This window comes from Camelina sativa, chromosome 17 (genome assembly GCF_030686135.1).
Source record: "Camelina sativa cultivar CO46 ecotype springtype chromosome 17, ASM3068613v1".
Taxonomy (NCBI): domain Eukaryota; kingdom Viridiplantae; phylum Streptophyta; class Magnoliopsida; order Brassicales; family Brassicaceae; genus Camelina; species Camelina sativa.
Window position 1 is genome coordinate 3,992,704 of NC_141896.1, and position 26,489 is coordinate 4,019,192.

The 26,489-nt window shown below is 36.0% G+C and overlaps 6 protein-coding genes and 1 pseudogene across 8 annotated transcripts; 5 read left to right on the top strand and 2 right to left on the bottom strand.

The window, feature by feature from the left end:
* The first annotated feature begins 114 nt into the window (after nucleotides 1-114).
* On the top strand, nucleotides 115-7,454 carry LOC109124468 (dynamin-2A). The gene is made up of 22 exons (XM_087494011.1): nucleotides 115-927; nucleotides 1,237-1,287; nucleotides 1,395-1,515; nucleotides 1,607-1,699; nucleotides 2,001-2,062; nucleotides 2,230-2,347; nucleotides 2,496-2,832; nucleotides 2,925-3,072; nucleotides 3,397-3,498; nucleotides 3,584-3,703; nucleotides 4,000-4,083; nucleotides 4,167-4,294; nucleotides 4,398-4,482; nucleotides 4,600-4,738; nucleotides 4,948-5,024; nucleotides 5,125-5,181; nucleotides 5,451-5,595; nucleotides 5,684-5,823; nucleotides 6,171-6,284; nucleotides 6,374-6,441; nucleotides 6,526-6,698; nucleotides 6,849-7,454. Exons 1-22 carry the CDS (start codon nucleotides 787-789, stop codon nucleotides 7,091-7,093), a joined length of 2,748 nt encoding a protein of 915 aa, XP_087350137.1. The 5' UTR covers nucleotides 115-786; the 3' UTR covers nucleotides 7,094-7,454.
* Nucleotides 7,455-7,562: 108 nt separating this feature from the next.
* LOC104755239 (uncharacterized) lies at nucleotides 7,563-10,973 on the top strand. 2 transcript variants are annotated; one of them, XM_010477588.3, is made up of 2 exons: nucleotides 7,563-7,976; nucleotides 8,634-10,973. In XM_010477588.3, the coding sequence occupies exon 2, from the start codon at nucleotides 8,725-8,727 to the stop codon at nucleotides 10,768-10,770; it is 2,046 nt and encodes a 681-aa protein (XP_010475890.2). In that variant the 5' UTR covers nucleotides 7,563-7,976; nucleotides 8,634-8,724; the 3' UTR covers nucleotides 10,771-10,973. The 2 variants fall into 2 exon arrangements, with proteins under 2 accessions (XP_010475890.2, XP_010475891.2); XM_010477589.3 differs by having other exon boundaries at nucleotides 7,576-7,973.
* Nucleotides 10,974-12,199: 1,226 nt separating this feature from the next.
* LOC147923309 (nucleolar GTP-binding protein 1 pseudogene) lies at nucleotides 12,200-12,724 on the top strand (annotated as a pseudogene).
* Nucleotides 12,725-13,709: 985 nt separating this feature from the next.
* On the bottom strand, nucleotides 13,710-14,318 carry LOC104759145 (uncharacterized). Its single transcript, XM_010482107.2, has one exon. It carries the CDS (start codon nucleotides 14,316-14,318, stop codon nucleotides 13,710-13,712), a length of 609 nt encoding a protein of 202 aa, XP_010480409.2.
* Nucleotides 14,319-19,021: 4,703 nt separating this feature from the next.
* LOC104755241 (NADPH-dependent pterin aldehyde reductase) lies at nucleotides 19,022-21,638 on the bottom strand. Of its 2 annotated transcripts, none has more exons than XR_015587702.1 (5): nucleotides 21,308-21,607; nucleotides 21,016-21,085; nucleotides 20,343-20,610; nucleotides 19,714-19,886; nucleotides 19,022-19,360 (listed from the first exon to the last, which is right to left on the bottom strand). XR_015587702.1 is itself a non-coding variant. In XM_010477590.3 (5 exons), exons 1-5 carry the CDS (start codon nucleotides 21,527-21,529, stop codon nucleotides 19,291-19,293), a joined length of 729 nt encoding a protein of 242 aa, XP_010475892.2. In that variant the 5' UTR covers nucleotides 21,530-21,638; the 3' UTR covers nucleotides 19,022-19,290. The 2 variants fall into 2 exon arrangements, 1 of the variants encoding a protein (XP_010475892.2); XM_010477590.3 differs by having other exon boundaries at nucleotides 20,417-20,610; nucleotides 21,308-21,638.
* Nucleotides 21,639-21,706: 68 nt separating this feature from the next.
* On the top strand, nucleotides 21,707-22,417 carry LOC104759146 (uncharacterized). Its single transcript, XM_010482108.2, has 2 exons — nucleotides 21,707-21,743; nucleotides 21,948-22,417. The coding sequence occupies exons 1-2, from the start codon at nucleotides 21,707-21,709 to the stop codon at nucleotides 22,310-22,312; spliced, it is 402 nt and encodes a 133-aa protein (XP_010480410.1). The 3' UTR covers nucleotides 22,313-22,417.
* A 1,896-nt stretch (nucleotides 22,418-24,313) lies between these two features.
* On the top strand, nucleotides 24,314-24,901 carry LOC109130002 (uncharacterized). The gene has a single exon (XM_019239110.2). It carries the CDS (start codon nucleotides 24,357-24,359, stop codon nucleotides 24,711-24,713), a length of 357 nt encoding a protein of 118 aa, XP_019094655.1. The 5' UTR covers nucleotides 24,314-24,356; the 3' UTR covers nucleotides 24,714-24,901.
* Nucleotides 24,902-26,489: the final 1,588 nt, after the last annotated feature.

The following is a 26,489-nucleotide window of genomic DNA, read 5'->3' on the forward strand; positions in this document are numbered from 1 at the left end:
TATTATGTTCAATGTTTCTTTTTCTTTGACAATACAATACACATCACAAAGAATTGTCAACATTGCCAAACTAGTCCTAAGATGTTGGAAGGTATGATAGATGACACTTCTCACAAATGGAATATGAGATTTAGCACACACAAAAAAAATCACAAATTGAGTTCAAAAAATTACGTTGTTAACATGGACAAGGAGATGTTTGATGATAACAACAACAAAAGTTTTTTTTGTTTTGCCTAATGATTTTTGTGATGAAGATTTTTGTTGTTGTTTGCAAAACAAATATATATTGGGCCTTATATATCTTTGGCACATAAATATTGGTCAATATCAACGAAATTGGTAATACTGAAGTATTAAAATTAAGGATTTGTATCAACATCACATTTGTTGGAATTTTTTTTTTTAAAAGTAAGAAAAAAGATGAAGCACTTGAGTTCGATAAATGTTATTTATTTTTTTTTTTTTTTAAGTTCTAGAAAAAGATATGATTTTTGTAACTCTTTTTGAAATTTGAATCTTGTGTCTCAGTTTCTCTGTGATTCCTTATTATGTCCTCTTTATGACCTCGTCTTCTTTCATTTCTGCTTTCCCTTGACGAAAAATCTTAGCTCAACACCGTCGCGGACCGGATTCCTTATACCGGCCCTCTTCTCGCCGGGGAAAAATACGCCGCCAGTTTCGGTTCTGGTCAGATCTAATCGAGTGGCTTCCTTCTTCCTTCCAGATCTCTTACTTTGAATCGGTTACTCGATCTCGATTCGCCGAGGGCTTTTGTAAGTCGCGATGGAGGCGATCGATGAGTTATCTCAGCTCTCAGATTCGATGAAACAGGCGGCGTCTCTGCTCGCCGATGAAGATCCCGACGAGACCTCTTCTTCCAAGCGTCCTTCCACTTTCCTCAACGTCGTAGCGCTTGGGAATGTGGTTAGTTCATCGCTCTCTGCTCTCTGCTCCTCGATTTGGTTGGTTCTTATGCTGTCTTCGAGTGTTAGATGTTCGATGCGATTTCGTGGATCTTTCGGATCTAGATTAGGTTTTTTTGTTTAAATCGATTATTCCTGGAATCTAGAGCTTTGCTAGGACATATTAATGCAAGGAGCTTGTTTCTTAATTTAGTGGATATATATGGTTACATGAGATCACAATCCGGGAGGAACTGGTGCAGGTGAAACTAGCCGGAGATGTTAGTTTGATATATGTAACTTATCTCTTTTGTTTTGCATATTGAACCAGGGAGCTGGAAAGTCAGCAGTGTTAAACAGTTTAATTGGGCATCCAGTACTGGTAAGTTGTCCATCGAATCTATGGGATTTTCGTATGGTTATTATTGGCTCATACCTTAAAATGATACTGACCACTTCTGTTGTTCCTACTACACTTGTTATGAACAGCCGACGGGTGAGAATGGTGCTACTCGGGCTCCTATAATAATTGAATTGAGCAGGGAGAGTTCTTTAAGCAGCAAGGCTATTATCTTGCAAATCGACAGTAAATCTCAACAAGTTTCTGCAAGTAAGTCTCCCTCTATGAAACATATGCAATTTACCAACGGTACCAATGCTCCCATATTATCAACATTGTTTTCTACATGGGTGTATTGCAGGTGCTCTAAGACATTCTCTACAAGATAGACTTAGCAAAGGGGCATCGGGGAAGAATCGTGATGAAATAAACTTAAAACTTCGTACCAGCACAGGTAAATTTCGTTTTATTTTCACAAGCATAAGTAGCACATCCGTAGCTAACCTAAGTTGGGCAGATGAATATGTGTTTGATATCAGTGAACTGGTTAGCTGTAATAACTTGCCACCTCTATATTCAATTTAGTATACTGGTTTAGAGCTTGTAGATTTAAGTTGGTGGGTATCAGATTATATATCTTACGGAGCTTTAAAATAAATACTACTCTTTTGAACATGAATGATGACATGACCTGGATTTTGTTTGAAATTTTCTTTGATTATCATAACATAGTGCATTTACCCTTTACATTTCAGCTCCACCATTGAAATTAGTTGATCTGCCTGGACTGGACCAGAGAATTGTGGACGAGTCAATGGTGAGCCTTGGAACTACTTAATGCCTTTGTCATACCTTAATTTACCTGACAAGAAAACATAAGCTTTCTACTATTTTTATCAGATTTCCTACTGAAGTGCTAACAAAGATTCATTATCATGTTTGTCCTTCTGAAATTGTCGTTTGTTTCTTCGATCTCCTTGCAAGATTGCCGAGTACGTGCAACACAATGACGCCATACTGCTGGTTATAGTGCCTGCTAGCCAGGCATCTGAAATTTCATCGTCCAAAGCCCTGAAGATTGCAAAAGAGTATGATCCAGAGAGTGAGTACATCAGTATTTCCGATCTGTCTTATCTTATTTTGTTTACTATTTTATACCTAATAAATAATAACTGTTGATTTACCAGCCTATTATCACTTCACTTTGCTTAAAATACTCATTAGCTGTCTTCACTCCTCCCTACATATAGGTACTAGGACGATAGGCATTATCGGAAAAATTGACCAGGCAGCAGAGAACTCGAAAGCCCTTGCAGCTGTTCAGGCTCTTCTTTCAAATCAAGGACCTCCAAAAACAACTGACATTCCATGGGTAGCTATCATTGGCCAATCCGTTTCAATTGCGTCAGCACAGTCTGGAAGTGGGGAGAACTCTTTAGAAACTGCTTGGCGCGCTGAGAGTGAAAGTCTTAAGTCCATTTTGACTGGGGCTCCACAAAGTAAGCTTGGCAGAATTGCCTTGGTTGACACCCTTGCAAGCCAGATTCGTAGCAGAATGAAGCTCAGGCTTCCCAGTATCTTGTCCGGGTATTGCTTCTCGCAACATATTTATTTTCTTCATAATTTTTACAATGACATAGGTTATTTGAATATATATGAATTTAAAATTCTTTATACAGGCTCCAGGGTAAGTCTCAAATAGTGCAGGATGAGCTAGCGAGGCTTGGTGAACAACTAGTTAACAGTGCTGAAGGTACAAGGGCTATAGCTTTGGAGCTTTGCCGTGAGTTTGAAGACAAATTCCTTCTCCACGTGGCTGGTGGTGAAGTAAGTACTTTCTTACATAAGTGAACTAGATTTAGTCGAAAATTCAAGAATATTGTGAGGGTGACCTATATTAGTAATCAGCCATTTCAGATTTTGTGCTAGTGTAGTGGAAAGTCTCTTGCTAACCTACGTGTGGTTAGATCACATTATATTGTTAGGATTCTCGTGAATCTGATAGTGGAGGTTTATGGTATGTGTATAAAGCCCACTTAGAGTTTGAAATACAGTTTTTGTACTTGTTTGTTTTCAGTTTATGAGCTGGAGTCCCTTTTGAGCTGAATGACTGTTTTTTGAAACATTTCCTCCTTTTTTTTTTTTGTTTAGGGAAGTGGTTGGAAAGTTGTTGCAAGTTTTGAAGGAAATTTCCCCAACCGTATCAAGCAGCTTCCATTGGATAGACATTTTGACTTGAACAATGTTAAAAGGGTGGGTGTCTGCTTTCTTCCTACAATTTTCTGCACGAGACAAGTTTTGAGACTGGACTTGTCAGAATGATGTTTGAATTTTTCAGGTTGTTTTGGAGGCCGATGGTTATCAACCTTACCTTATATCTCCAGAGAAAGGGTTGAGATCGTTGATAAAAATCGTCCTTGAGTTGGCTAAAGACCCGGCACGTCTTTGTGTTGATGAGGTTTGCTTATTTAAATGTTTTCCTAGGTGCATGCAGTAGGATTGAATTTTAGAGATTTACTGCATTGTGAATTGGTCATGGCTCGTCTCACTTTGACACTTAATTCCTCGGACTGTTGTTGTGAGTTTGTCAAGTTTACTCTGGTTCTAGTGCAGTTAACTGGTTTATATTAGTCTTAGGATAGCTTACTGTAGATTCAGCTACGTTTTTTTGTTTCTACTCTAAAAATCATGCATCCAGGTTTCCCTTCTGTCTTATTTCTCTATTTTGCTAACATGGTTATAACTTTTGATTAGGTTCACCGAGTTCTTGTTGACATAGTTTCAGCATCTGCAAATGCTACACCTGGACTCGGGAGGTATCCTCCTTTCAAGCGAGAGGTAACAATGAATTTGGGTGCTTTATTCAGTAGCATTTTATCATTTCGATAATAGCTGTTCCTTTCTAACTATTCATCAACCAGGTTGTAGCTATAGCAAGTGCAGCACTTGATGGTTTCAAAAACGAAGCCAAGAAAATGGTCGTTGCACTGGTTGATATGGAACGCGCTTTTGTACCACCTCAACATTTTATCCGTCTTGTTCAAAGGAGGTATTTTGGCTTACCTTGCTTTTCATTTTTAGTTTGTTTTCCTAATGGTACATGACTGAAAATCAATTTTCTTTTTCTGACAATGCTGTATTGACTGCATCAGAATGGAAAGACAACGTCGCGAGGAAGAGCTGAAAGGACGATCTTCTAAGAAGGGACAAGATGCAGAGCAGTCCCTTTTAAGCAGGGTCTGTCTAAATTCTAGTTAATTTGGATCCGTGTAGTGGAAAATGCTTTTCAATCATTTACGTTATTTTACATGAAAGTATTTAATGTAGAAATTGTCATACCTGCATGTTTATCAGGCTACTAGTCCTCAGCCAGATGGACCAACAGCTGGTGGTACCTTAAAATCATTGAAAGACAAACTAAGTCCGCAAGATAAAGAGACGCCGGAGGTCTCTGGTTTGAAAACTGCTGGACCTGAGGGGGAGATAACAGCAGGTTTGTTATCATAGTATAAGTTTACCCAATTGCTGTTTAAAAAATTTCATTTTGCATTTTTGCTCCCGATTTACTTTCCTTACGTTACGTGATTTATTGCTGCAAACCCTTTCTCTTAGTCCAAGTGCATGATTTCTTCATGTCTTTTTCTTTAATTTGATAAAACTAATTTCCAAGGTAGATAACAAATAATTACTCTTTTCATCTAGGGTACTTAATGAAGAAAAGTGCAAAAACAAATGGATGGAGTAGGCGATGGTTTGTTCTGAATGAGAAAACTGGAAAGGTTAGCATTTTAAAACATATATCCTTCAGGTGTTGATCCACATATGCAAAAAGAGAAAGCACTATGATTAATAACTGGCTTTACCGTTTACCTTTTCTAGCTTGGCTATACCAAAAAACAAGAAGAAAGAAACTTCCGGGGCACTATAACTTTGGAGGTATCATTCTCTTCGTATGCTTTATTTTCTCCCTAAGGTGAAGTATAATTAGAGAAGACATTAAAAACAAATCGAGAAGAATAATGGTCCAAATACACCTTGTTATTTTCTCGCACGGAAAGTAACATAGACTTGTGTATTGTAAAGCTTATGCTTCAATGTTTTAACAGTACTGTTATTATCGATGAGAAAATTTGGCTGACTATATAAATAACATTTTTTCCATCTATCTAACTGTACTTTTTCATAAACTTTATTAATCCACTCAGGAATGCACTATTGAAGAAATTCCTGAGGACGAAGTAGAAAAGTCAAAGAGCTCGAAGGACAAGAAGGCAAATGGACCTGATTTAAAAGGACCAGGCCTTGTATTTAAAATAACCTGCAAGGTTCCCTACAAGACTGTACTAAAAGGTACATAAATCAATCATTATAAGAATTCGAACTTCTTAATCTTCTATACGCACTTTTATGAGCTTTTCCTCAAACTATTATGTTGCAGCTCACAATGCTCTTGTGCTTAAGGCTGAGAGTGTAGTCGATAAAAACGAGTGGATTAATAAGTTGCAAAAGGTTATCCAGGCTCGTGGAGGCCAAGTGGGGAGTGTCTCCATGAGACAGAGTCTTTCAGAAGGTTCACTTGTGAGTCACTCATGGCCAGCTTTTATGATTAATCTTCATCTTACATTTCCTCTATCTTAAATACATGCTAGATACGTTCACTAGTCTTACGCAATACCAATATCACTATGAAGAAAGTTACAAACTTTACTCAAGAAGAGTTGAAATTGTTGAAAGTGCAAAAATAAAAGTTATTTAGTAGGTTTTTAGTGAACATTTGTCGATTTTTTTTACTATTGAAACAATTCTGCTGTAGAAGGGTCAGTTTATGGGTAGGCATGATGATACTTCTTCTCTTAAACTTCTGAGAAGTTATGTTTGGCATTTAAGGTATTTATTGGTCGTATTCTGTTACATATGTTTTTCAGGATAAGATGGTTAGGAAACCCATCGATCCAGAAGAGGAACTCCGGTGGATGTCCCAAGAAGTACGGGGTTATGTTGAAGCTGTTCTTAACAGCCTAGCAGCCAATGTTCCAAAGGTGAACTATTCTTATTCTAAAGTTCGAAAATTTCTTTGACAGAGATTCCTTGGTCATGCTAGTAAGCAATGTAAATTCACCATGAACAGGCTGTTGTTCTTTGTCAAGTGGAGAAATCAAAGGAAGACATGCTGAATCAACTATACAGTTCTATAAGGTTCAATATATTTTTCCTTCCCTGTGCCTAATTTTATTCAAGTTCTGGTGTGCTTATTTGTGCTCTCCTGTATTTGATCTCTAGTGCAATAGGCAATGAAAGAATTGAGTCATTGATTCAAGAGGATCAAAATGTCAAAAGACGAAGAGACCGTTACCAGAAACAATCCTCTCTTCTTTCTAAGCTCACTAGGCAGCTTAGCATTCACGACAACCGAGCAGCGGCTGCTTCAAGTTATTCCGACAATGGTAGCACTGGTAAATTTATCCTCCCATAACAGTTCTTCATAGGGGTTCCCATTCCTGTTTACGGTTTTGGATTCAGTTGCTTAGAAAATATCTGAAAGATGTTTCAATGAAACTTGGGTTTAAATATATATTTTTGTTGCGGTATCACTTGACCCACAGAAAGTAGCCCAAGAACAAGTGGTGGTGGTTCTTCAGGGGACGACTGGATGAATGCTTTCAACGCCGCTGCTAATGGACCCTCAGACTCATCGTCAAGGTACGGTTCCGGTGGTCACAGCCGTCGCTACAGTGACCCTGCTCAGAATGGAGATGCAGCATCACCAGGCTCTGGTAGCAACCGCCGCACCACCCCCAATCGGTTGCCACCAGCACCACCGCCGACGGGTTCAACTTACAGGTATTAGAACCTGAAGAGAAAAGGAAAAGAAAAACCGGAAGCGCATTGAGTCCCGTTTTCCGGGACTAAGTTACTCACTCATATATTTTTCTTAGTTTAAGAAAGTGATTGGATGATTGTACTACTGTTTTTGTCTTCGTTGTAGATAGATATTCATATTATCACACACACATATATGTTGGCAGCTAAAAGAGTCTAGTCTCTCATGAGTCCAATGTCATGTTTGAATTTTTGTTTTCTTCATTTATCAACTTTTTTTTGGGCATCCATTTATTTTTATTTAGCACCCTATGATTTTGTATTTGAGATTCTCAGGATGAATCTTGAACCGTTTGGGTAATTAATCGAACCATTGTTGTTTACAAAAACACAAACCTTTTGGGTTGTTTATTGATAATAGTCATCATATACGGTACATAGTTGCAAATGCTTTGGTCAAAACAACAAAACCAAAACAAATTCTGAAATTAGTTGAAACGGCATCGGATCAGCCCTCGAACGGTCGAACCAAATGTGCAAAACAAACAATATCTTTTTTTTTTTATTTTGTAATGTGACCAATGAGATATATTTTTCCAGAACAATTGGTGTTGTTGTGTTAAGTAGATGTTTGTTCTTCAAAAAATTCACGAAACTTGGGAAAAGGATACTCTTCTAACCCTAATTTTCTTATTATCTCTCTCTTAAACTCCTTCACCGTCTCTCAATTTCCTCTCATTCTCTCCTCTTAGTACGACGGTGGGCTCGCTCTCCCATTTCTTCATTGTCTTTGTTTCTGTGGATCTCGAAGTTCAACGGAATTTTAAGTTGAGAGATTCATATATAAGCCCCGCTCAGGTGCTGCTGCGGCCGTTGGAGTTCTCCAAGTTCCATCTCAAGCTTCACTTGTGGTGATTTTCATTTTCAATCTCTCTCTCTCCCGCTCTCTTTCTCTTTCTGGTTTTGTGGATTTTGACGTCTGTATGTTTCAATTTCTTTTGAACCGATTTGGATTTTGTGAATTTTTTTTTTTTTTTTTTGATCGACTTTGCTCGAGGAAGTAATCTATGATTTTAGGGTTTTTCTTTTGTTGTTCGCGAGTTGTTAAGAGATGCAAATGGTACTGGGAAATTTTTTTGTGAATTCTGATTGTGCGTTGGTGAATTGTGGTTCAGGTTAGGTTTTTTTCTTATTAGAGTTTGAGGAATCTGTGATCATAGTTGATTTTTTTTTTTTTTTTTTTTTTTGTGGCTTTGATTTGAGTTTTTGGTTCTTCATCACTGTTTCAATGTTGTTATAGATTTTGAGGACTCTTCATTTAAAATCTGGATCTAACCTGTTGTTATGATGTTTGATTACATTAGGTTGATAGATTCTCAAGATCTCTCTTTTATGAGCCTTGTGTATCTGTTTTGAAACAAATCTATCATTTTCACTCTACTCCTTTCAACTCCTCATGTTTTTAATGAATCCGTGTGGAAGCATATCAGGGTCACCTAAACATGATCTGTATACATTCCTCTGAATCTAATCGCTCTCTTTGCTCCTTTCATTTTCCATTGAGACAGGTGCGAAACATTCTGAGGATTCTGTTGAAGATCCTCTATTCAAAAAAGTTTCCAGAGGATTGTAGTTTGGAACGGAGCAACTCTCGAGGACATGGAATGCAACAAGGATGAAGCGAAAAGGGCAATGGATATTGCTGAGAGGAAGATTACAGAGAAGGACTACAATGGGGCAAAAAAGTTCGCTAACAAGGCTCAAAACTTGTTTCCAGAGCTGGATGGTCTGAAACATTTATTGGCGGCTATCGATGTTTATATCTCTGGAGAGAAAAATATCTACGGAGATGCTGATTGGTATGGTATCCTTGGTGTGAATCCCTTTGCTAATGATGATGCAGTCAAAAAACAATACCGGAAATTAGTTCTTATGCTCCATCCGGATAAAACCAAGTGCAACGGCGCTGAAGGTGCGTTTGACCTGCTTTCACAAGCTTGGACTCAACTGTCTGACCCGACGAAGAGATTAGAATATAACATAAGGAGGGGCAAAGAAGCTCAACGATTCTCAACAACACAGAGCGTGATTCCACCATTCCAGCCAACTTCTAACGGGACTCATAATGTAAGGGAGCATGTAGTTCCGAATGCCAGGGCCAGATCTAAGCCCGCTGCCCGTATGGATAGATCCCGTGTGGGTTCGCCGCCTGCTTTTGTTCCTTCGATGCCCAACCAGAGTAGTACCTTTTGGACAAAGTGCGGCAACTGCAACACGCAGTATGAGTATCTAAGGGTTTATCTTAACCAGACCTTGCTCTGTCCCAACTGTAATCATGGTTTTGTTGCACAAGAGATAACTCCGCCTTCATTTGTTCCGAAGCCGCCAGTCAACCTCTCATCTAACCAACAGCACAGGAGTTCCAAAAATCAAGCGTCAAACAAAAATTCATATGGTCCTCCTTCTTCTAAGAGAGAGCCTGCACCATCTGTTAACTATAATTTTCAGTGGGATTCTTTAACAAGAATGGCTGGTTCTAACAGCCGAAATGCTACAAATCAAGCTGCAAATGTAGTTCAGCAAGCACAACTGAAGAGAGAGCTTGGGGAGTCGCGAGAAAGGGATGCTGCTAGAGGATTCACGAACTCTGATCTGAGGAATTTCAAGAAGCTGAAGACAGACGATAACCAAATGCGAGGTCAATTGGCAGGTAATCAGACAGGTGCAAGGAATGTTGGCAATGGATATACTGAAACGCCCAACACCTTAGGCTCTCGACATACTCATGTACAAGGAATGTTGTTACCTTGTGATATAACCAAAGCTCTTATGGAAAGAGGCCAGACAGAAATTTTTAAGAGACTGCCGAAGATGATCTCTGAAATGAAAGCAAAGGTGAGGGAAACTGATGGGGAGAAGAAAAGTATGAAGGCAACGAGCAAGATGAGTGGCAATGCAAATGAGGTTGAAAAGCCAGTTGATGAAACTCCCCATGCTTCAGATGAAGAGAAGGATGATGAAGTGAAGACAATCATTGTTCCGGATTCAGACTTTCACAACTTTGATCTAGACCGATCTGAAAGTTCTTTCAAAGACGACCAGATTTGGGCTGCCTATGATGATGACGACGGAATGCCACGGTTTTATGCCCGCATCCATAAGGTGATTTCTTTGAATCCCTTTAAGATGAAAATCAGCTGGCTCAATTCCAAAGGCACCAGTGAATTTGGTCCCATAGACTGGATGGGTGCTGGTTTTGCTAAAACATGTGGGGAATTTAGGTCAGGGAGACATGAATTTACAGATACACTAAACGCCTTTTCTCACAAAGTTGATTTCGCCAAAGGTGCAAGAGGATTCCTTCATATCCTTCCCAAAAAGGGACAAGTTTGGGCATTGTATCGAAATTGGTCTCCTGAGTGGGACAAGGATACCCCTGATGAAGTTAAACACAAGTATGAGATGGTGGAAGTTCTTGATGACTATATAGAAGACAAACAAAGTGTAACCGTGACTCTCTTACTCAAAGCTGAAGGATTCAGGGCAGTTTTCCGTAGAAGCACAGATGGAAACGATGTGAGGGAGATTCAAAAGGAAGAAATGTTGAGATTCTCCCATCAGGTGCCTCATTACATTCTTACAGGGAAAGAAGCTGATAACGCACCAGAAGGTTGTCTGGAACTAGACCCGGCTGCAACTCCTTAGATTGATAGTTTGTAGTGATCCCTTCATTACATTCTTAGTTTTTTGGTAAAGTTCCTTTTGTCTTTCATGGAAACATATGTATCTATCTAATCTTAGGTACAGCATACTTACATGACCTGAAAGAATATTTTGTCTGTGGAACTAACTATATTTTCTTCGACTGCTCCTCCCCTATATATATATGACTTGGAATAGTTTTATCACCCTTGTGGTCCAGTTTATTATAAGAGGGGTTTGTTTTGAGTTTTGACTTTCACTTCCCTTAAAACAAGGTGATCGAATGAAGGTGACTTCAGTTTGGTTTATTAATACATTTTGCCAACGCTGTGGGATTGTATTTTGCCAGATGAAGTCTTGTGATTACTTTTCAACATTTAACTGTGTTGTTTGTTTCGCCTCTCTTAAAATTTAGACTCCGAAGTTGTAAAGACATCATCTTTGTCTCTTTGACATGTCATTTTGGGACAAAAGGAGAGTGTCTCAGCAAAAGGCAACTGCTTAATTGTCATATATGTGACAGTTACTTACATCTAAAACTCAAGTACATGAACCTAAGAAGGTACTAGGTAGTACCTGGGTTGAAATTTCTGGTCACAAACAAATGAATCAAGCCTCAAAACCAAGGGTTATTTCTAATCTTTCTGCTGAAGAAGCTCCCTAATCCATAACACTCAAGTTGATATCGAACTACATCAATTGTTTAAGGCTTTAGCCTTGAGAGAATTTCTCCAGGGCTAGTTTACGTAATCACACAATTTTGGGGGGTTTATTGATAAACTAGTCATCACATATTGTAGTAGTTGCAAATGCAAACCAAGTTAATTTTTTTAATATTAATTCTTAAAGCCTGAAATTAGTCAAAATAGCATCGGAATGGTCCTCGAAATCTAACCAAATGAATAAATGAGCAACATACAATTTCTTTTTATTTATTAAACCTTTTTTTCCAGCATTAAACCTTTTAATTTGTAAAACACCAGATTTAAATGATAATTTTTAGAAAATTTGGTGTTTTAATTGAATTTTAATAGATGTTCTTGCAATATTTTTGAAGCTGGAGGCGTTATTTTTCATTTTCACGGAACTTGGGAAAGAGAGATACTCTTCTAACCCTAATTTACTTGTCTGCGACAAATTAGGGCACAGACATTAGCGTTCTCTGTCTCTCTCTTAGACTACTTCACCGTCGTCTCCTCTTAGTAAGGTGAGCTCTCTCTTTTCCTCATTTTCCAAGGTTGGTCTTTGCGGATTGAGTAGAGAGATTGATAAGCCTAAAATGTTCCTGTTATATAGTTATGCACGGCACCCTAGATGTTGTTCCTATTATATAGCATACCATCATGATCTCTACTTGTTGTTCTGTTTTGATCACTCATTGCCCTAGTTAATTCGTATGATCAATCTTGTGCAGATTAGATAAGCAAAAACAATGGTGAAGTATAATTTCAAGAAGATAACAGTTGTGCCAGATGGAAAACAGTTTGTTGATATCGTTCTTTCCCGCACTCAGCGGCAGACAAAAACTATCGTTCACAAGGGTGACAAGATCAGCAAACTCCGTAGCTTCTACATGATGAAAGTGAAGTTCACACAATCAAACTTCAACGAGAAGCTCTCTGCCATTATCGACGAGTTTCCTCGCCTCAAGGAGATTCACCCCTTCTTTGACGATCTTCTTCATGTCCTTTACGATAAAGATCACTACAAGCTCGCTCTTGGTCAGCTTAATACCGTTAGGAATAAGATCAGCCAAATCGCCTCGGATTATGTGAAGCTAATCAAGTATGGTGATTCACTGTACCGGTGCAAGTGCTTAAAAGTGGCAGCTCTTGGGCGTATGTGTACTGTTATGAAAGGGATCGGTCCTAGTTTGGCTTATCTTGAGCAGGTTAGGCAGCACATGGCGAGGCTTCCTGCGATTGATCCAAACTCTCGAACTATCTTGATCTGCTGATGTCCTAATGGATGTGGATGGATGTGGATGATGATGATTTGAGTAACGATTTGATGGATGTGGATGTGAATGATGATGAGCAGCAGAAGAAGAAGAAGATGTGTCTGAGATCCAAATCAAGATCTTTGTCAAGATCAAGATCAGTGTCAAGGCCACCACATGAGGTTTTACCAGGTGAAGGCTTCAAAGATTCTTCACAAAAGATTAAGGCAATTAAGATTGGGAATAAGTCTCACAAGAAGAGGAACAAAGCTGCACGCCGTGGAGAAGCAGACAGAGTTATACCATGTCTTAAACCAAAACACTTGTTTTCAGGGAAAAGAGGCAATGGAAAAACCCATAGGCGTTGAAACAAAATGATTAGGTAACAAAGGCTACTTGTCTTTCACTTGTCCTTTTTTATGAACTGTATATGATATTGTGGCTAACAAATTAAAAGCTTTTAATTGCAGGGGGAGTATGCAGATGATGAATGGTGTGAGGATTATCTACCAAGTTTTGGATCTTGAAGCTTTTTACTTAATTTTGTTTTTACTATTATGTGGATTTTTAGTTGATTTCTTGGAGACAGCTATGAATGATATCAACTGTGCTTTTGAGATGTTTTTGATTTTTGATACTTGCAAGTTGCAATAGATAGTTGATTTATTTCATGTGTGTGTGAAGGTGCAATCAAAATCAAACAAACCCGATCCATTTCTAATTACTTGGCTCAATCGTCTCCACAATCCTGTTTAGTAAAGCTTCAAAGTTAAATTGACAAATATGAATTTGGGATTATTTCCAAGGTTGTGGGTGCGATATACAAAGGGTGTGTGCATAAAGATGAGAGATTGTAACTTGCAAACGTTCATAGTTTTATTTTGATCACAATGATGAAAACTTGATTTCTCATTTACTGAAGCAATATACAAAATTTATGATCTTGCTCTCTTACTAGGTTGCATGTTAGCAGAAGAAAAACTGAAGTTATGTAAAACTTAAATCATTCAAACAAAACTCTCCGGCACATGGGGCAAGTATTTTTGCGGGAGAACCACTTCGTGATACAGCGGTCGTGGAAGACATGCAAGCATGGCAGGCGTGTGGGAACAACACCGGTCTTGGAACCCAAGAGATGCTCCAGACAGATGGAACACGGTTCTGCTTCCATCTTCAATCTCTTGAGTTCATCTCCATCGATTCTTCCTTCACAAAGCAGCCTCTGAACCTGAAGCACAGACTCCGACGGCACAACGTAGACACGCTTCGTCGTTACAGTCACGAACAGGGTTATAACGAAGCCGTTAACGCCAAAACCTAAGTTGTTTGCAGCAGAAGCGATGTGTGAGGCTAAGATTGTGCTTGACGAACGATTATACGATAGCTGATCGAGGAGGATATCACGGATGTGACTATGACAGGTGCTTTCGATACTAAAGTTGAAGTTGGGGTGGGCCTGGTGGTTCGATCCGACTAGGGTTTGGATTCCGGTGACCGGATCTTTATGGATCTTTTCAGTAATGGTTTCCATTACGACATTGACTGTGTTTTTCATCCCTTCCGACGGCGGCAGCTTTTGCTGGTGTATCTGACATTCTAGTAGAAAATTCATATTTGAGAAAAAGAAATGATTAGCTTCAGAATGTTACTGAGACCAAAAGAGTTGCAGAAGAGAAGGAAACGTAGAGATATATATAGACGTGTCGTGAAGATTGTAATATTTTCCTTTTTTAACTCTTTAACTAACAATTGTGAAGGCGTATAGCCGTATAGGGTTACGCAATGTGGGTGATAAAATATGTAAGCGCGCCTCAACGATTTTATGACCTCTATCAGCAGGCACGCGCCTTTGGTGGTGGCACGTGAGTGTGTTGTAATTTCCTTTTTTGGTCTTTCATGTCTAATCTTAGATATTAGAACATACTTACCTTACGTTACATGACATGAAATAATATTTTGTATGTGGAACTAATTAACAATCTTTTCTTCGATTGCTCCTCCCCTATCTATGACTTCGAAATAGTTTTACGAGTTTTTTAACAATTCTACCACATTAATTCTACCACATTTGGAAATTTTTCTCATTGATTCTACCACATTACATAACTCTTTTCTAGAACTACCACAAATCTATCTATACTATGAAAAGTGGTGAACTCTCTCCCTCAGCATGACACGTCAGCACTTAAGAGTGCGCCACGTATAAACTTATTTATACATATTTATTTTGGAGCACCATTGGTAAGAAAAATTCAATCAGTGTTTTATTTATAACCAAAACAAAAAAATACTCTTGAAGAATATTAATTAAGATTGAAAGTATGTATAATAATAAAAGTATTGAAAAATATTGAAATAATAGTATGAGGGTTTTGGTTATAAACTTATAATAAAAAATACAAACAACAAACAAAATTAATAATAATTAGACATCAAATCATGTAATTTGTAATATATATATATATATATATATATATATACATTTATAATAAACTCAAAAGAGGTACGTGAACGTTGTGTGGTTATTAGTGGTTTACTGCTTCAAATTTATTCTTTTACATAATGCAATAGTCTACAAATATATAGTATGACATTTAATTCGCTGCAACCAGACAATTAAAATTCATATTAAAAACGTACTCAGACTTTGGCTTAACAATTTGGATATAGAATAAATAAATTTTAGAAAAGAAACCTCATCCATTTCAACAATTTAAATATAACTATTACACCACGTATTTGAAATTACATAATTAGATTCCTAATTGTCATCTATAACGACAGTAATAAAGAACATAATAATATGGAGAGAATGTAACCACTAAACTTTTCATCTACTTTAGTCGCAAAAGTATAGCAAGAGTTGGGTGCATGTTACTTATATAAATTAAATTTATGGTAACTAAAAAAAACCAAACCATTACGTTTTATAATTATATATATTTATTAGTTAAAAATGAGATTCTTCAACTTCACATCACAGAAAATATCCAACACCAATATAAATTTGCCTATCCACACCCATTCTCCACCCACAAAGCTTCTCGTTCATAATTACATAGAAAACAGATCATTCGCTACATTCTCTTCTACCTTCTTTCACCACTTTTTAATTTAGAAAATAATTCGGTGGGTACTTGCAAAATAGATCCCACTGAAACCAAACTAATCACTTTTATTACTTTGATATTGCTAAATCGGAATCACTTTCTATCAATATGGCTGTCAAACAATCAACATCTTCAGAGCGTCAACATGAATCTATTGCTATAGATAAGCTAACAATTGGGAATTGTATGCAACATACTACTGTCCGACTTATGCGTATGTGGGAAGCTTAAAAGAAACGGAGAGCTTATGAGTCTAGATCTCCTTCTCCTTGATACAAAGGTACATCACTATTAAAATGACAACATATGATATTTATTCTAGAAAACATTCTTTACCATTACCTGACCACCTAACAACATCTAGGATTCCCTAATACAAGCTTATATTCGCCATCGTCGCATCCCTCAATATATGGATCTCCTTAAAGAAGGCCAAGTTTACACCATGAGAAATTTTGAAGTCATCCCGGTCTATGAGCATTATAGGGTTATACCGACAATAACAACGCTATACGATTCACCGACAATACAGAAGTTTGTAAGAAAGATGAAAGTCTGTGCATTATCAAAAAGGAAACTTTCAGAATGTTCACCTATGCAGAATATGTATCATACGCCAACAGCAACCTTCAGTTACCCGGTATTTCACGCCCGACTTTTGTAGCCCAAAATCATGCTCAAACATTTAATTCCCCACAAATTAATAGCAGTCAACCCATCTGTTTTTAATACATAAAAGTAGTTATAAAATTAAAATCAAGAAACTCTATTTAATTTCCCGCAGATGTTATAGGCCAGATATACTAAGCGTCCAAAGATCTAATCTGGAAGACATAAATAGTACAGAGAAAATCATAATCGTTCTCTTAATACCTTTAATGTTCTTAAAATATGATTAACTTGCATTAAAAAAAACCCTAAATCATATATACAAATAAACAAGTAATCCCGAAAACAGGTACAAGTTAAAAAAATAAAATCATATTTACAAAACGATTTACTTCATTATTAAGGTACAAGGTCGAGCTTGCAGTTCATGATGGGGAGAGCGTTGCTACGTTCGTTATATCAGACAATGACATAACAAAACTGATAAAAAAACACCAACGACAGTAATGGAGATATGGTAAGTAAACACCAAAATTTACACACTTTCAACCAACTAAGATAACAATAACACAAATATACACTTTTATATATTGTAGCGAAATGGAGCCCACACACATAACTTCCCAAATTGCTTAAGTGACCTAGCTGGGAATGAATACAAAGTAGTATAGCTATAAAGAATACTAATTCCCAACAACAACCATAATAATATCCACAAAAAGAAAAGGATAACTTCGAAGGAGAAAAAAAACTCGCATCAATTTACTTACTTTGTTTACAGTTTTCAATAATTTGAGAAAAACAAAAATGGTGTTCTAAAAAGAAATATGAAAAAGTTATATTAATATTATGAAGTTAATGAATTTAGTTTATATGACTAAGAAACAAAATGTACAACATTCATATATTTGCTAAATAAGAGCAACAAAAAAAAACAAAAACATAAAAAAACAGACCAAACCAAAGTAGGAAAAACAAACGGAAATCTACAAACATCAAATTCAAAAATTAACAATTTTTAAAACAAAATCCCGTTTATAGCAACAAAATATGTATACAAACTAGGATTTCACTCGCGGTACACCACAGGGCTAATTATAAATTATTGTATTTTAAATAATAATTTTTAATATATTTAGTTTTCAAATTCTCAATTAATTAACTTTTTCTAATTAATTAAGAATTTTGTTTAGAATTTTTTTTCTTCTTCTTACACTTTTATAAAGTTTATAACCTAATTATATTAAACTTGTTATTAGATAGAATATAAAATTCTAGATTTCTTTTGTTCTCTAGAATTAAACAGACGTATATGCCTAATATATAGTATGTTAGTGTATATTTTTATATGTATTTATTTTTTATTTTTGAATATTAAGAATGTGTTATAGTATATGTAATATTTTGTAGTTCATATACTAATAATTTATAATTTAATTTTCCAAACTATGATTACAAATCTGTAGTATATATGAAATAATACTTTTAGTGTTGAATCTATATTCCAAACCCGCCATGCTAGGCGGGTCGTGCAACATGTTCAAAGATTTTTAATCCGCAAAAACTCATCATACGAAACCCGTGAAAGTAAAAATAGTATGTGAGGCTAAAAATCACTTTTTATCAAATTATTTCTTCAAATTTTTATCAAGTAAAATATAACTTTTACAACTAAATATTTTATTAAAATCTATATCTTATTTGATACATGAGAGGTCAAATAAAATAACTAAAAGACTCATTACTATTTTCATGATTTTGGTACTTTATATATAATAATTATATCTATATAACCTCATATTTTTGGATTTTCATCAATATATCACATTAATATATACATACATACTACAATAGTTGTTGATCCGTTTTTCACCAATATATCATATTAATATATACATACATATACTACAATCTATATATATATTTTTGGAAATCGAAGTCTTTATACTATTTAAATTAATTACCAAATTAATATTTGATATTTAATGCTAATGGCATAATTGTAAATAAGTGTGAACTTCAGGATTTATTTAATAAATGTCTTCAAAAATGTATATATAGATATGAACAATTTTGAAAACACAAGCCATAACAAAAACCCGCGCGTAGCGCGGGAACTCATCTAGTATAACTTAAAAAGACTATAATAACCTTATTTTTGTTTCTTTCTTTAATCTTTAAAAAAATGATTTTTTTTATTTTGTTTTTCTTGTCAAATCTTTTTGACTTTTGTCAGACCAAATTAAAAGATTTCATGACCGAACAAAACTCAACTTTTTCTTCTTCCACTCTACATCTCTCCAAATTAGAAAATCAAGAGAGTAATTGTCATGTGAGTTATGGTAGAATAGAAAAGGAGTTTTAGGTTGTGGTAGATTTGAAAAGTTTATATCCAAACGTAGTATTCTTAACTAAATTCCCTTAATATTAATACATTTTGCCTCAGATTGAACGCTGTGGCCTGTGGGATTGTATATGACAATCGGACTGGGAGACTGAAAGATGGCAATGAAGCCAAATGAAGTATTGTGATTAGTTTTCAACATTAATGAACTGTGTTGTTTGTTTCGCCTCTGTTAAAATTTAGACTCCGAAGTTGTTGAAGACATCTTTGACATGTAATATTTGTGACAGTTACATATCGTACTCACTATTTTAGTCATATAAAACTGACTTTTATGAAAATATCATCCCTGACTTTGAGACTCAAAAAGTACATGAACCTAAGAAGGTACTAGATTGACAAATTTCTGGTTACAAACAAATTAATTAAAGCCTCAAAGCAAGGGTTGTCTTCTAAGCTTCTGCTGAAGAAGCTCCTTATCCATAGCAGTCAAGTTGAAAATAAAATGTGTAGCGTAGTTGTTAGACTGTGAGAGATCCGCCATTGTCACCTGCTGTAAGGTTCAGAATCATCGTAGCAGCCTTTACAGCCCTGTTACATTTCCAATCCCACAGCAAAGGTTTAGTTAGGGCTTTAGGCAATCGATCTATCGAACAAACACAAAGAGATCAAACAGAGCACGCATATGATTCAAAGTTGTTACAATACCTAAAACAAAATATATCTACAAGTGCAAATGAAAAGATAAAAGAGTTCTGATTTACGCACAAGGTCACTCTCTTCAAATAACGCATATCATACACATGACACATAACTACCTACCAAAAGCTACAATTAGCAAGAAGAGTAACAACCCCTAGAGAGTAAGCGAGTATTTCGTCAAAAAGGCCAAGCGGATACATTTCATTAAAAGCATAAAATTTCTGAGGTTGGGTGTTACTTACCAAGCATCAGGAGCTTGATACAACGAAGCTGAGTTCCCAAAGCAGGAAGTGAGTAATTCTGTGTTGATCACGCCTGGATTTAAAGCAACCACTGCCATTCCCTCAGCTACCTCTTTTGCCACCGCTCGGCTTAAACCCTCAATCGCCCATTTCGATGCACAGTATGGTGCAACCTGCAGATCCAGTATTGGTTTCAAAAGTTAACTTCACTGTCACTGGAATCAGGTTTGACATGGAGAAATGATAAGAGTTCAAAACGAAACAGTATGGCAACCTACCAAGAATAGCATCATCTACATATACAAAAAAAAAGATACCAGAAAAGTGCCCGGACGACATGAGAGAGGGCTAAAAGAATGATTGTAGGTTTTGCAGACTATGGCAAAGGGACCAACCAAGTAATTTACATAGACCTTTCAGGTGAAGCTACAATCTCTCCCTACCACCATCTAAATTATTAACTCACCATTTTTCCTATTTCCGTGTATGATAATTTAGTAGTGTATGCTCCAATATCAGGGAAAAGTATCTAACATCAATACTATATCTGGACAAAGTCTAGCTCACGGTAATATATTACCGTAATTCCATATATCAGTAATTATCTTTGTTTCAGTTGACTTTGTTACCTTTCTGGCTAGAAGGACAAAAACACACACACAGTAACAGCTAGTGATTCAAGCAAGAGTTGATTAAGACTCACCAGGGCAGCACCAGATCGTCCCCATCCAGAAGACATATTCACAATTATCCCTTGCTTACGTGGGAGCATCAAAGGGATAAAATGACGCAGCACATTTGCTACCCCTTTAACGTTTGTATCCATGACATTGTCAAAATCTTCTGCGGAGACTTCCCAAATCTTGCTGTTCTTATTGATAGTACCAGCGTTGTTAACTGCAACATGCATTTCCCAAGATATAAGACTACAAAAGTTGCAGTAGAAATAATGCAAAAACTTTCTGCCTAAAACTCGCAGGAGATGATAATCATCTAAACATCAAACCAACACTTCACGGGTTGCTACCCTTGAGAAAAATGAAGGGAATTCTTAGATGCCAACAAATGGTATAACGTCAAGTTTAGAATACTCAGGAACTAAAGGGAAACAATGCCATAACTGTTCTGTCTATAGAACGTAAAGAAAGGAAAAGGTCCAGAGATATAAAGCAGGCAGCGTTTATCTCAGGGTTTGATCTACCAATGAAAGATACAACAGCTACCAAACACTTTAGGAACAATTTAGTGATTTCTCCAAAACAACTAGTAGTTACAAAGAAGGGTGTGAATATATATATATACCAATGATATCTGGGACACCCTTCTTCTCCATAATAGTGTGTGCCAGTTCTTCAACACTGGTGTTTAATTTCTGCAAACATAGACCATATAAATCTTGCTAAGCTCAAAACCTTAAAAAAAATCGCAAAAGCCCCCAATAATAATTTAATTTCAACACGAAAGCAACGGATTCATCTAATTTGCAATAAGCCAATAACAGCAATCGAATTGAAGAGCAGTTAGCTTTACGACTAGAAACGCCGATCGAATATCACAAGACAAGAGAAACACGGAAGAGTCGGCGGTTAATTACCACATCGGCGGTGAGGAGGAGATGATTAGCCGGGGAGGAGAGCTCCGATTGAAGAGCAGTGAGCTTCTCTTGAGTACGAGCGCATCCTATGACAGTGTGACCTCTCTTCGCCAGCTCCAGAGCTAGGGCTCTTCCCAAACCTTTGCTCACCCCCGTTATCAGAACGGTCCTCGCCGCCGTAACAGAGTTCACAGCCCCACTGAAAGGCGTCGCAATCGTCATCGTGGCCGATTAGCTTCTCTTTTATTCGGTGCCGCGAAGAACATACAATACACTCTTTGCCATCATCTCACGAAATATCATCATCTCATGATAATTTCATGCCATTTGTAATTAGAATCAAACCGATTGGAATCAATTTAAAATTAAATCGAAGGATTATAAACCGGTTTCATTAAGATGTACCGGTTTAGTTATCGGATACGTCTTCTTAATAGTACTATTTAATTGATGTCGTCCGTTTCATCATTCTGTTTTAATTTGAATACGACTAATTTAAGACTGATCAAAGACGTTTTGATCATCACAATTAATACCATATAAGCACTGTTTTCGTATAAATAAACGGGCAATGATCTTGTTATCGTTCATCAATCAAGAACAAACGTCACATAGAGTTAATATGTTCATCAATTCTAAGATTTCTCAATTATCTCTATCAAGAATGTTCTTCTTCTTCTAGTGATCATCTCTGTTGTTGTCTCTACCAATGCTCAGCTACCACAACTTCCCTTTCCTTTTCCATTCCAACCCAGCCCCAGCATGCCAGGATTCCCCGATATTGCAAAATGTTGGTCATCCTTGATGAATATTCCGGGATGTATCACAGAAATTTCTCAAGCCATACTTAGTGGACGATTCGGCAACATTGGTCCAGCTTGCTGCAAAGCATTTTTGGAAGGTGAAGCCAACTGCTTGCCAAAACTCCCATTCAATCCATTTCCTCCAATGTTGAAAGAGCAATGTTCAAAAATTGCAGGCGCAATTCCTCCTGCCACGAAGTAAAATTTTTAACTAAAAGAGCGATTAATCGTTTGATGTTTAGCTGTTTTCTCTCTTTTCTTCCTTGTCGATGTTTAGTTGTTTTCTTAAGCTAAAGTTAGTTTTACATTCAAGAATTACAAATTTACAATAATATAATGATAGCAATATATTAATCAAGTTTTCTTTTCAATACTAAATTATTAGTCATTATCTGATTATAATCTATAATTCTGTTTAACATAGTCAGAGCTGATCCGATCCTTCTCTCCCCCCATGACATACACACTTGGCCCATCCTTATAGATCCCCAAATAATCGTTTTTGTCAGGGCAAAGGCTAACCAACCTTGTCCATTTATAATGATTTCCATCTTAATACAAAGTATCGTTGATCGTCTTTTATCAGGACTAGGTCTTGCAACTTGCATCTAGCATCATAAATCAAGCAAAAATATTCTATCTAGCATCATAAATCAAGCAAAAATATTCTAACAACACGAAAAAGTTTTAAAAAAATTGACCCCTTCCACATTAAAAACAACTAAGTTTTTGTTTAGTTAAAACAAATCCTGCCTTACACACCTAGTTGTGTGAGTTGTTGTGTGAGTGTGACAATTAGGAAGTTCAGACCCATTAAACTTAATGTAAGATATGCGCCGCGTCATATATATTTACTCTAATGGCAGACCAAGAATATTTTTTACCGCAACCATATCTAATTTGAATTATCAACCTCGTTATTGGAATCTGAGGAAGTAATATCTATATGAGTAATTAATTAGAAATAATAATACTATAGATAGTATTACGAGATCTATAGTATTGTGTGTTCTGAGTTTATTGACATGATCAAGATGAGATTACAAAAACTATGCATTTGATTACAAAAATTATGGCAATGAATATTATTTTTGGGATTTGTGATTAGTAGTAGTACACAAATTGCATTGTTAACTTATCGTGGGTTGTGTAACTATATTCATAGCATTCCACAAGTAAATGAATAATTAATCACTCATATCAAATAACAACTCACGGAAAGAAAAAAGAAAAAACATGGTGTATTGGTGTAACAAGATAACTTCGTTTTACTCTTGTGTCTTTTAATCGAATCCTTAACATGATTACTTCTTTCGTTTATGTTATCAGTCGATTATACTATGTACTCTGGATATATTTATTTTCTCTATAATCACATCATGTCACAAGTAGTCCTTAATGTTACAGTAAAGTATCCATTTAATCACCATTATTGGCATTATCCGGAAATTACCATGCCCGATCTATGGCTTGTTGAAACTTCATCACCTTCAACGTTTTTTTTTTTTTTAGATATATTATTTTGGAAATACCATTTCTGAGATGCTATAAAGTAGGATATTTCCAGGTGGTACTCTTTACCTTAGTTTATCAGCTTGGACTGTCGATTCTGAGGAGTTGTTATAATATTCGGGAACAATGGCCGGTTGAGTTATTAGTGGACCATCTCTTATAACAATGCAAGAACTAATCATTCAAAGGCAAAGTCAACCGTTGATTATATTTTGTGGACTTGCTTTGGTTTTTTTTTTCTTTTTCATTCCCAAATTCCTCTAGAGGAAAACGAATAAGAAGCAACATGTATGTACGTACTTGTTAGTTGTTATTTATTTGGTTGAGCACTAGGAATTATCACGGTAACATTATAATTTCGTGCCACTTTGTCCCGGCTGTCCATCACGAAATATCATTTTATTTCATGCCATTTGTTATTAGAATCAAACCGATTCAAATCAATTTAAAATTAAATCGAAAGGATTAGAAACCGGTTTCATTAAGATGTACTGGCTTAGTTATCGGATACGTCTTCTTAATAGTACTATTTAATTGATGTCGTCCGTTTCATCATTCTGTTTTAATTTGAAAACGACTAATTTAAGACTCCAAGACGTTTTGATCATCACAATTAATACCATATAAGCACTGTTTCGTATAAATAAACGGGCAATGATCTTGTTATTTTTCATCAGTCAAGAACAAACTTCACATAGAGTTAATATTTTCATCAATTCTAAGATTTCTCAATTATGTCTACCAAGAATGTTCTTCTTCTTCTAGTGATCATCTCTGTTGTTGTCTCTACAAATGCTCAGCTACCACAATTTCCCTTTCCTTTTCCATTCCAACCTAGCCCTGGTATGCCAGGATTACCCGATATTGCAAAATGTTGGTCATCCTTGATGAATATTCCAGGATGTATCACAGAAATTTCTCAAGCCATACTTAGTGGACGATTTGGCAATATTGGTCCAGCTTGCTGCAAAGCATTTTTGGAAGGTGAAGCCAATTGCTTGCCGAAACTCCCAATCAAGCCATTTTTTCCTCCAATGTTGAAAGAGCAATGTTCAAGAATTGCAGGCGCAATTCCTCCTGCCACGAAGTAAAATTTAAACTATAAGAGCTATGTTAATCGTTTGATGTTTAGCTGTTTTCTCTCTATTATTCCTTGTCGACGTTTAGTTGTTTGCTTAAGCTAAAGTTAGTTTTACATTCAAAGATTACAAATTTACAATAATGTTAGCAATATATGAATAAGTTTTCTTTTCAATAAATTATCAGTCATTATCTCGTTATGATCTATATAATTCTGTTTAACATGGTCACTAGTCAGAGCTGATCCGATCCTTCTCTCCCATCATGACATACACACTTGGCCCATCTTATAGGCCCCCATAATAAGCCCAGATAATCGTTTTGGTCAGGGCAAAGGCTAAACAACCTTGTCCGTTTATAACGATTCCATCTTAACACGAAGTATAGTAGATCGTCCTTTATCAGGACTAGGTTTTGCAACTTGCATAATCAAGCACAAACATTCTAACAATACGAAAAAGTTAAAAAGAAAAATTGATCGCTTCCACATTAAAAACAACTAAGTTTTTGTTTAGATTCATAAAACAAATCCTACCTTACACTGAGTTGTGAGTTGTTGTGTGAGTGTGACAATTAGGAAGTTTGGAGCCATTAAACTTAATGTAAGATATGCGCCGCGTCATATTACTCATATTTGTTACCTAATGACAGACCTAGAAAATATTTTACCGCAAACATATCTATTTTGAATTATCAACCTTGTAACTGAATCTGAGGAAGTAATATATAGGAGTAATTAACTAGAAATAATAATATAGATCTCGTAATCTTTATATAAAAATATTTATAAACGTATGATTGTGTGTTGTGGAGTTTGTTAGGGTGACATGATCAAGATGAGAGGATACGTGATGTTGCGCGCCGAATTTTTATAATTATACTTATAAGAACAATATATATGATAATAAGAATAAAATCAAGAAGAAAACAAATATAATAAGACATAACTATCAATTATAAATGAATGCTGAAAATGCAGATTTGATTGGTTGGTTAAGGTTTGATTTGAACCATCTGTAAATTGCCAGCCTGAGTGTTGCTGTATTAATGAATTGCATGTCACAACTTGTTTATGTTTACATCACAAACTCTCTTGTCCTTTTTCGTCTCTTCTTTTATTCAGTTTATCACACGATAATAATAATTAATTACTTTGAACAATTTTTAAAAATTTTGTCAACAAAAAAGGTTAACTGTTATATTTCAACTATTATTATGTTAAACGTTATTTGTAAAAAACTAACGAGTCCATAAAAAAAGACTGTCAAATATAGAATTCTCATAAGAAAAGTATGAGTTACATATGCCAAAAAATTTAAAGTACGTATTAATATACTAGTTTTCAAATTACATTATATTTAGAATACTCTTATCAAATAATTCCAAAAATACAGTCGGTGTGTTAAGATGTTCTGATCCAATGTAATAACAAGACAAACAAAAGGTGTAGCAAATTAATTATTTCTATACAAAAAGTGGCAAAAGAGGAAAGGAGAAGTCAAAGCATGGTATAGCATTAGTACCATGCCCACTTCATCATGAACATGAAGTCGTATATACACGTTAATGTGTATGTGTGCATGTGTGTATTATAAACCGGTTTCATTAAGATGTACTGGCTTAGTTATCGGATACGTCTTCTTAATACTATTTAATTAATGTCGTCCGTTTCATCATCGGACGTTTTGATTCTGTTTTAATTTGAAAACGACTAATTTAAGACTCCAAGACGTTTTGATCATCACAATTAATACCATAGCACTGTTTTCGTATAAATAAACGGGCAA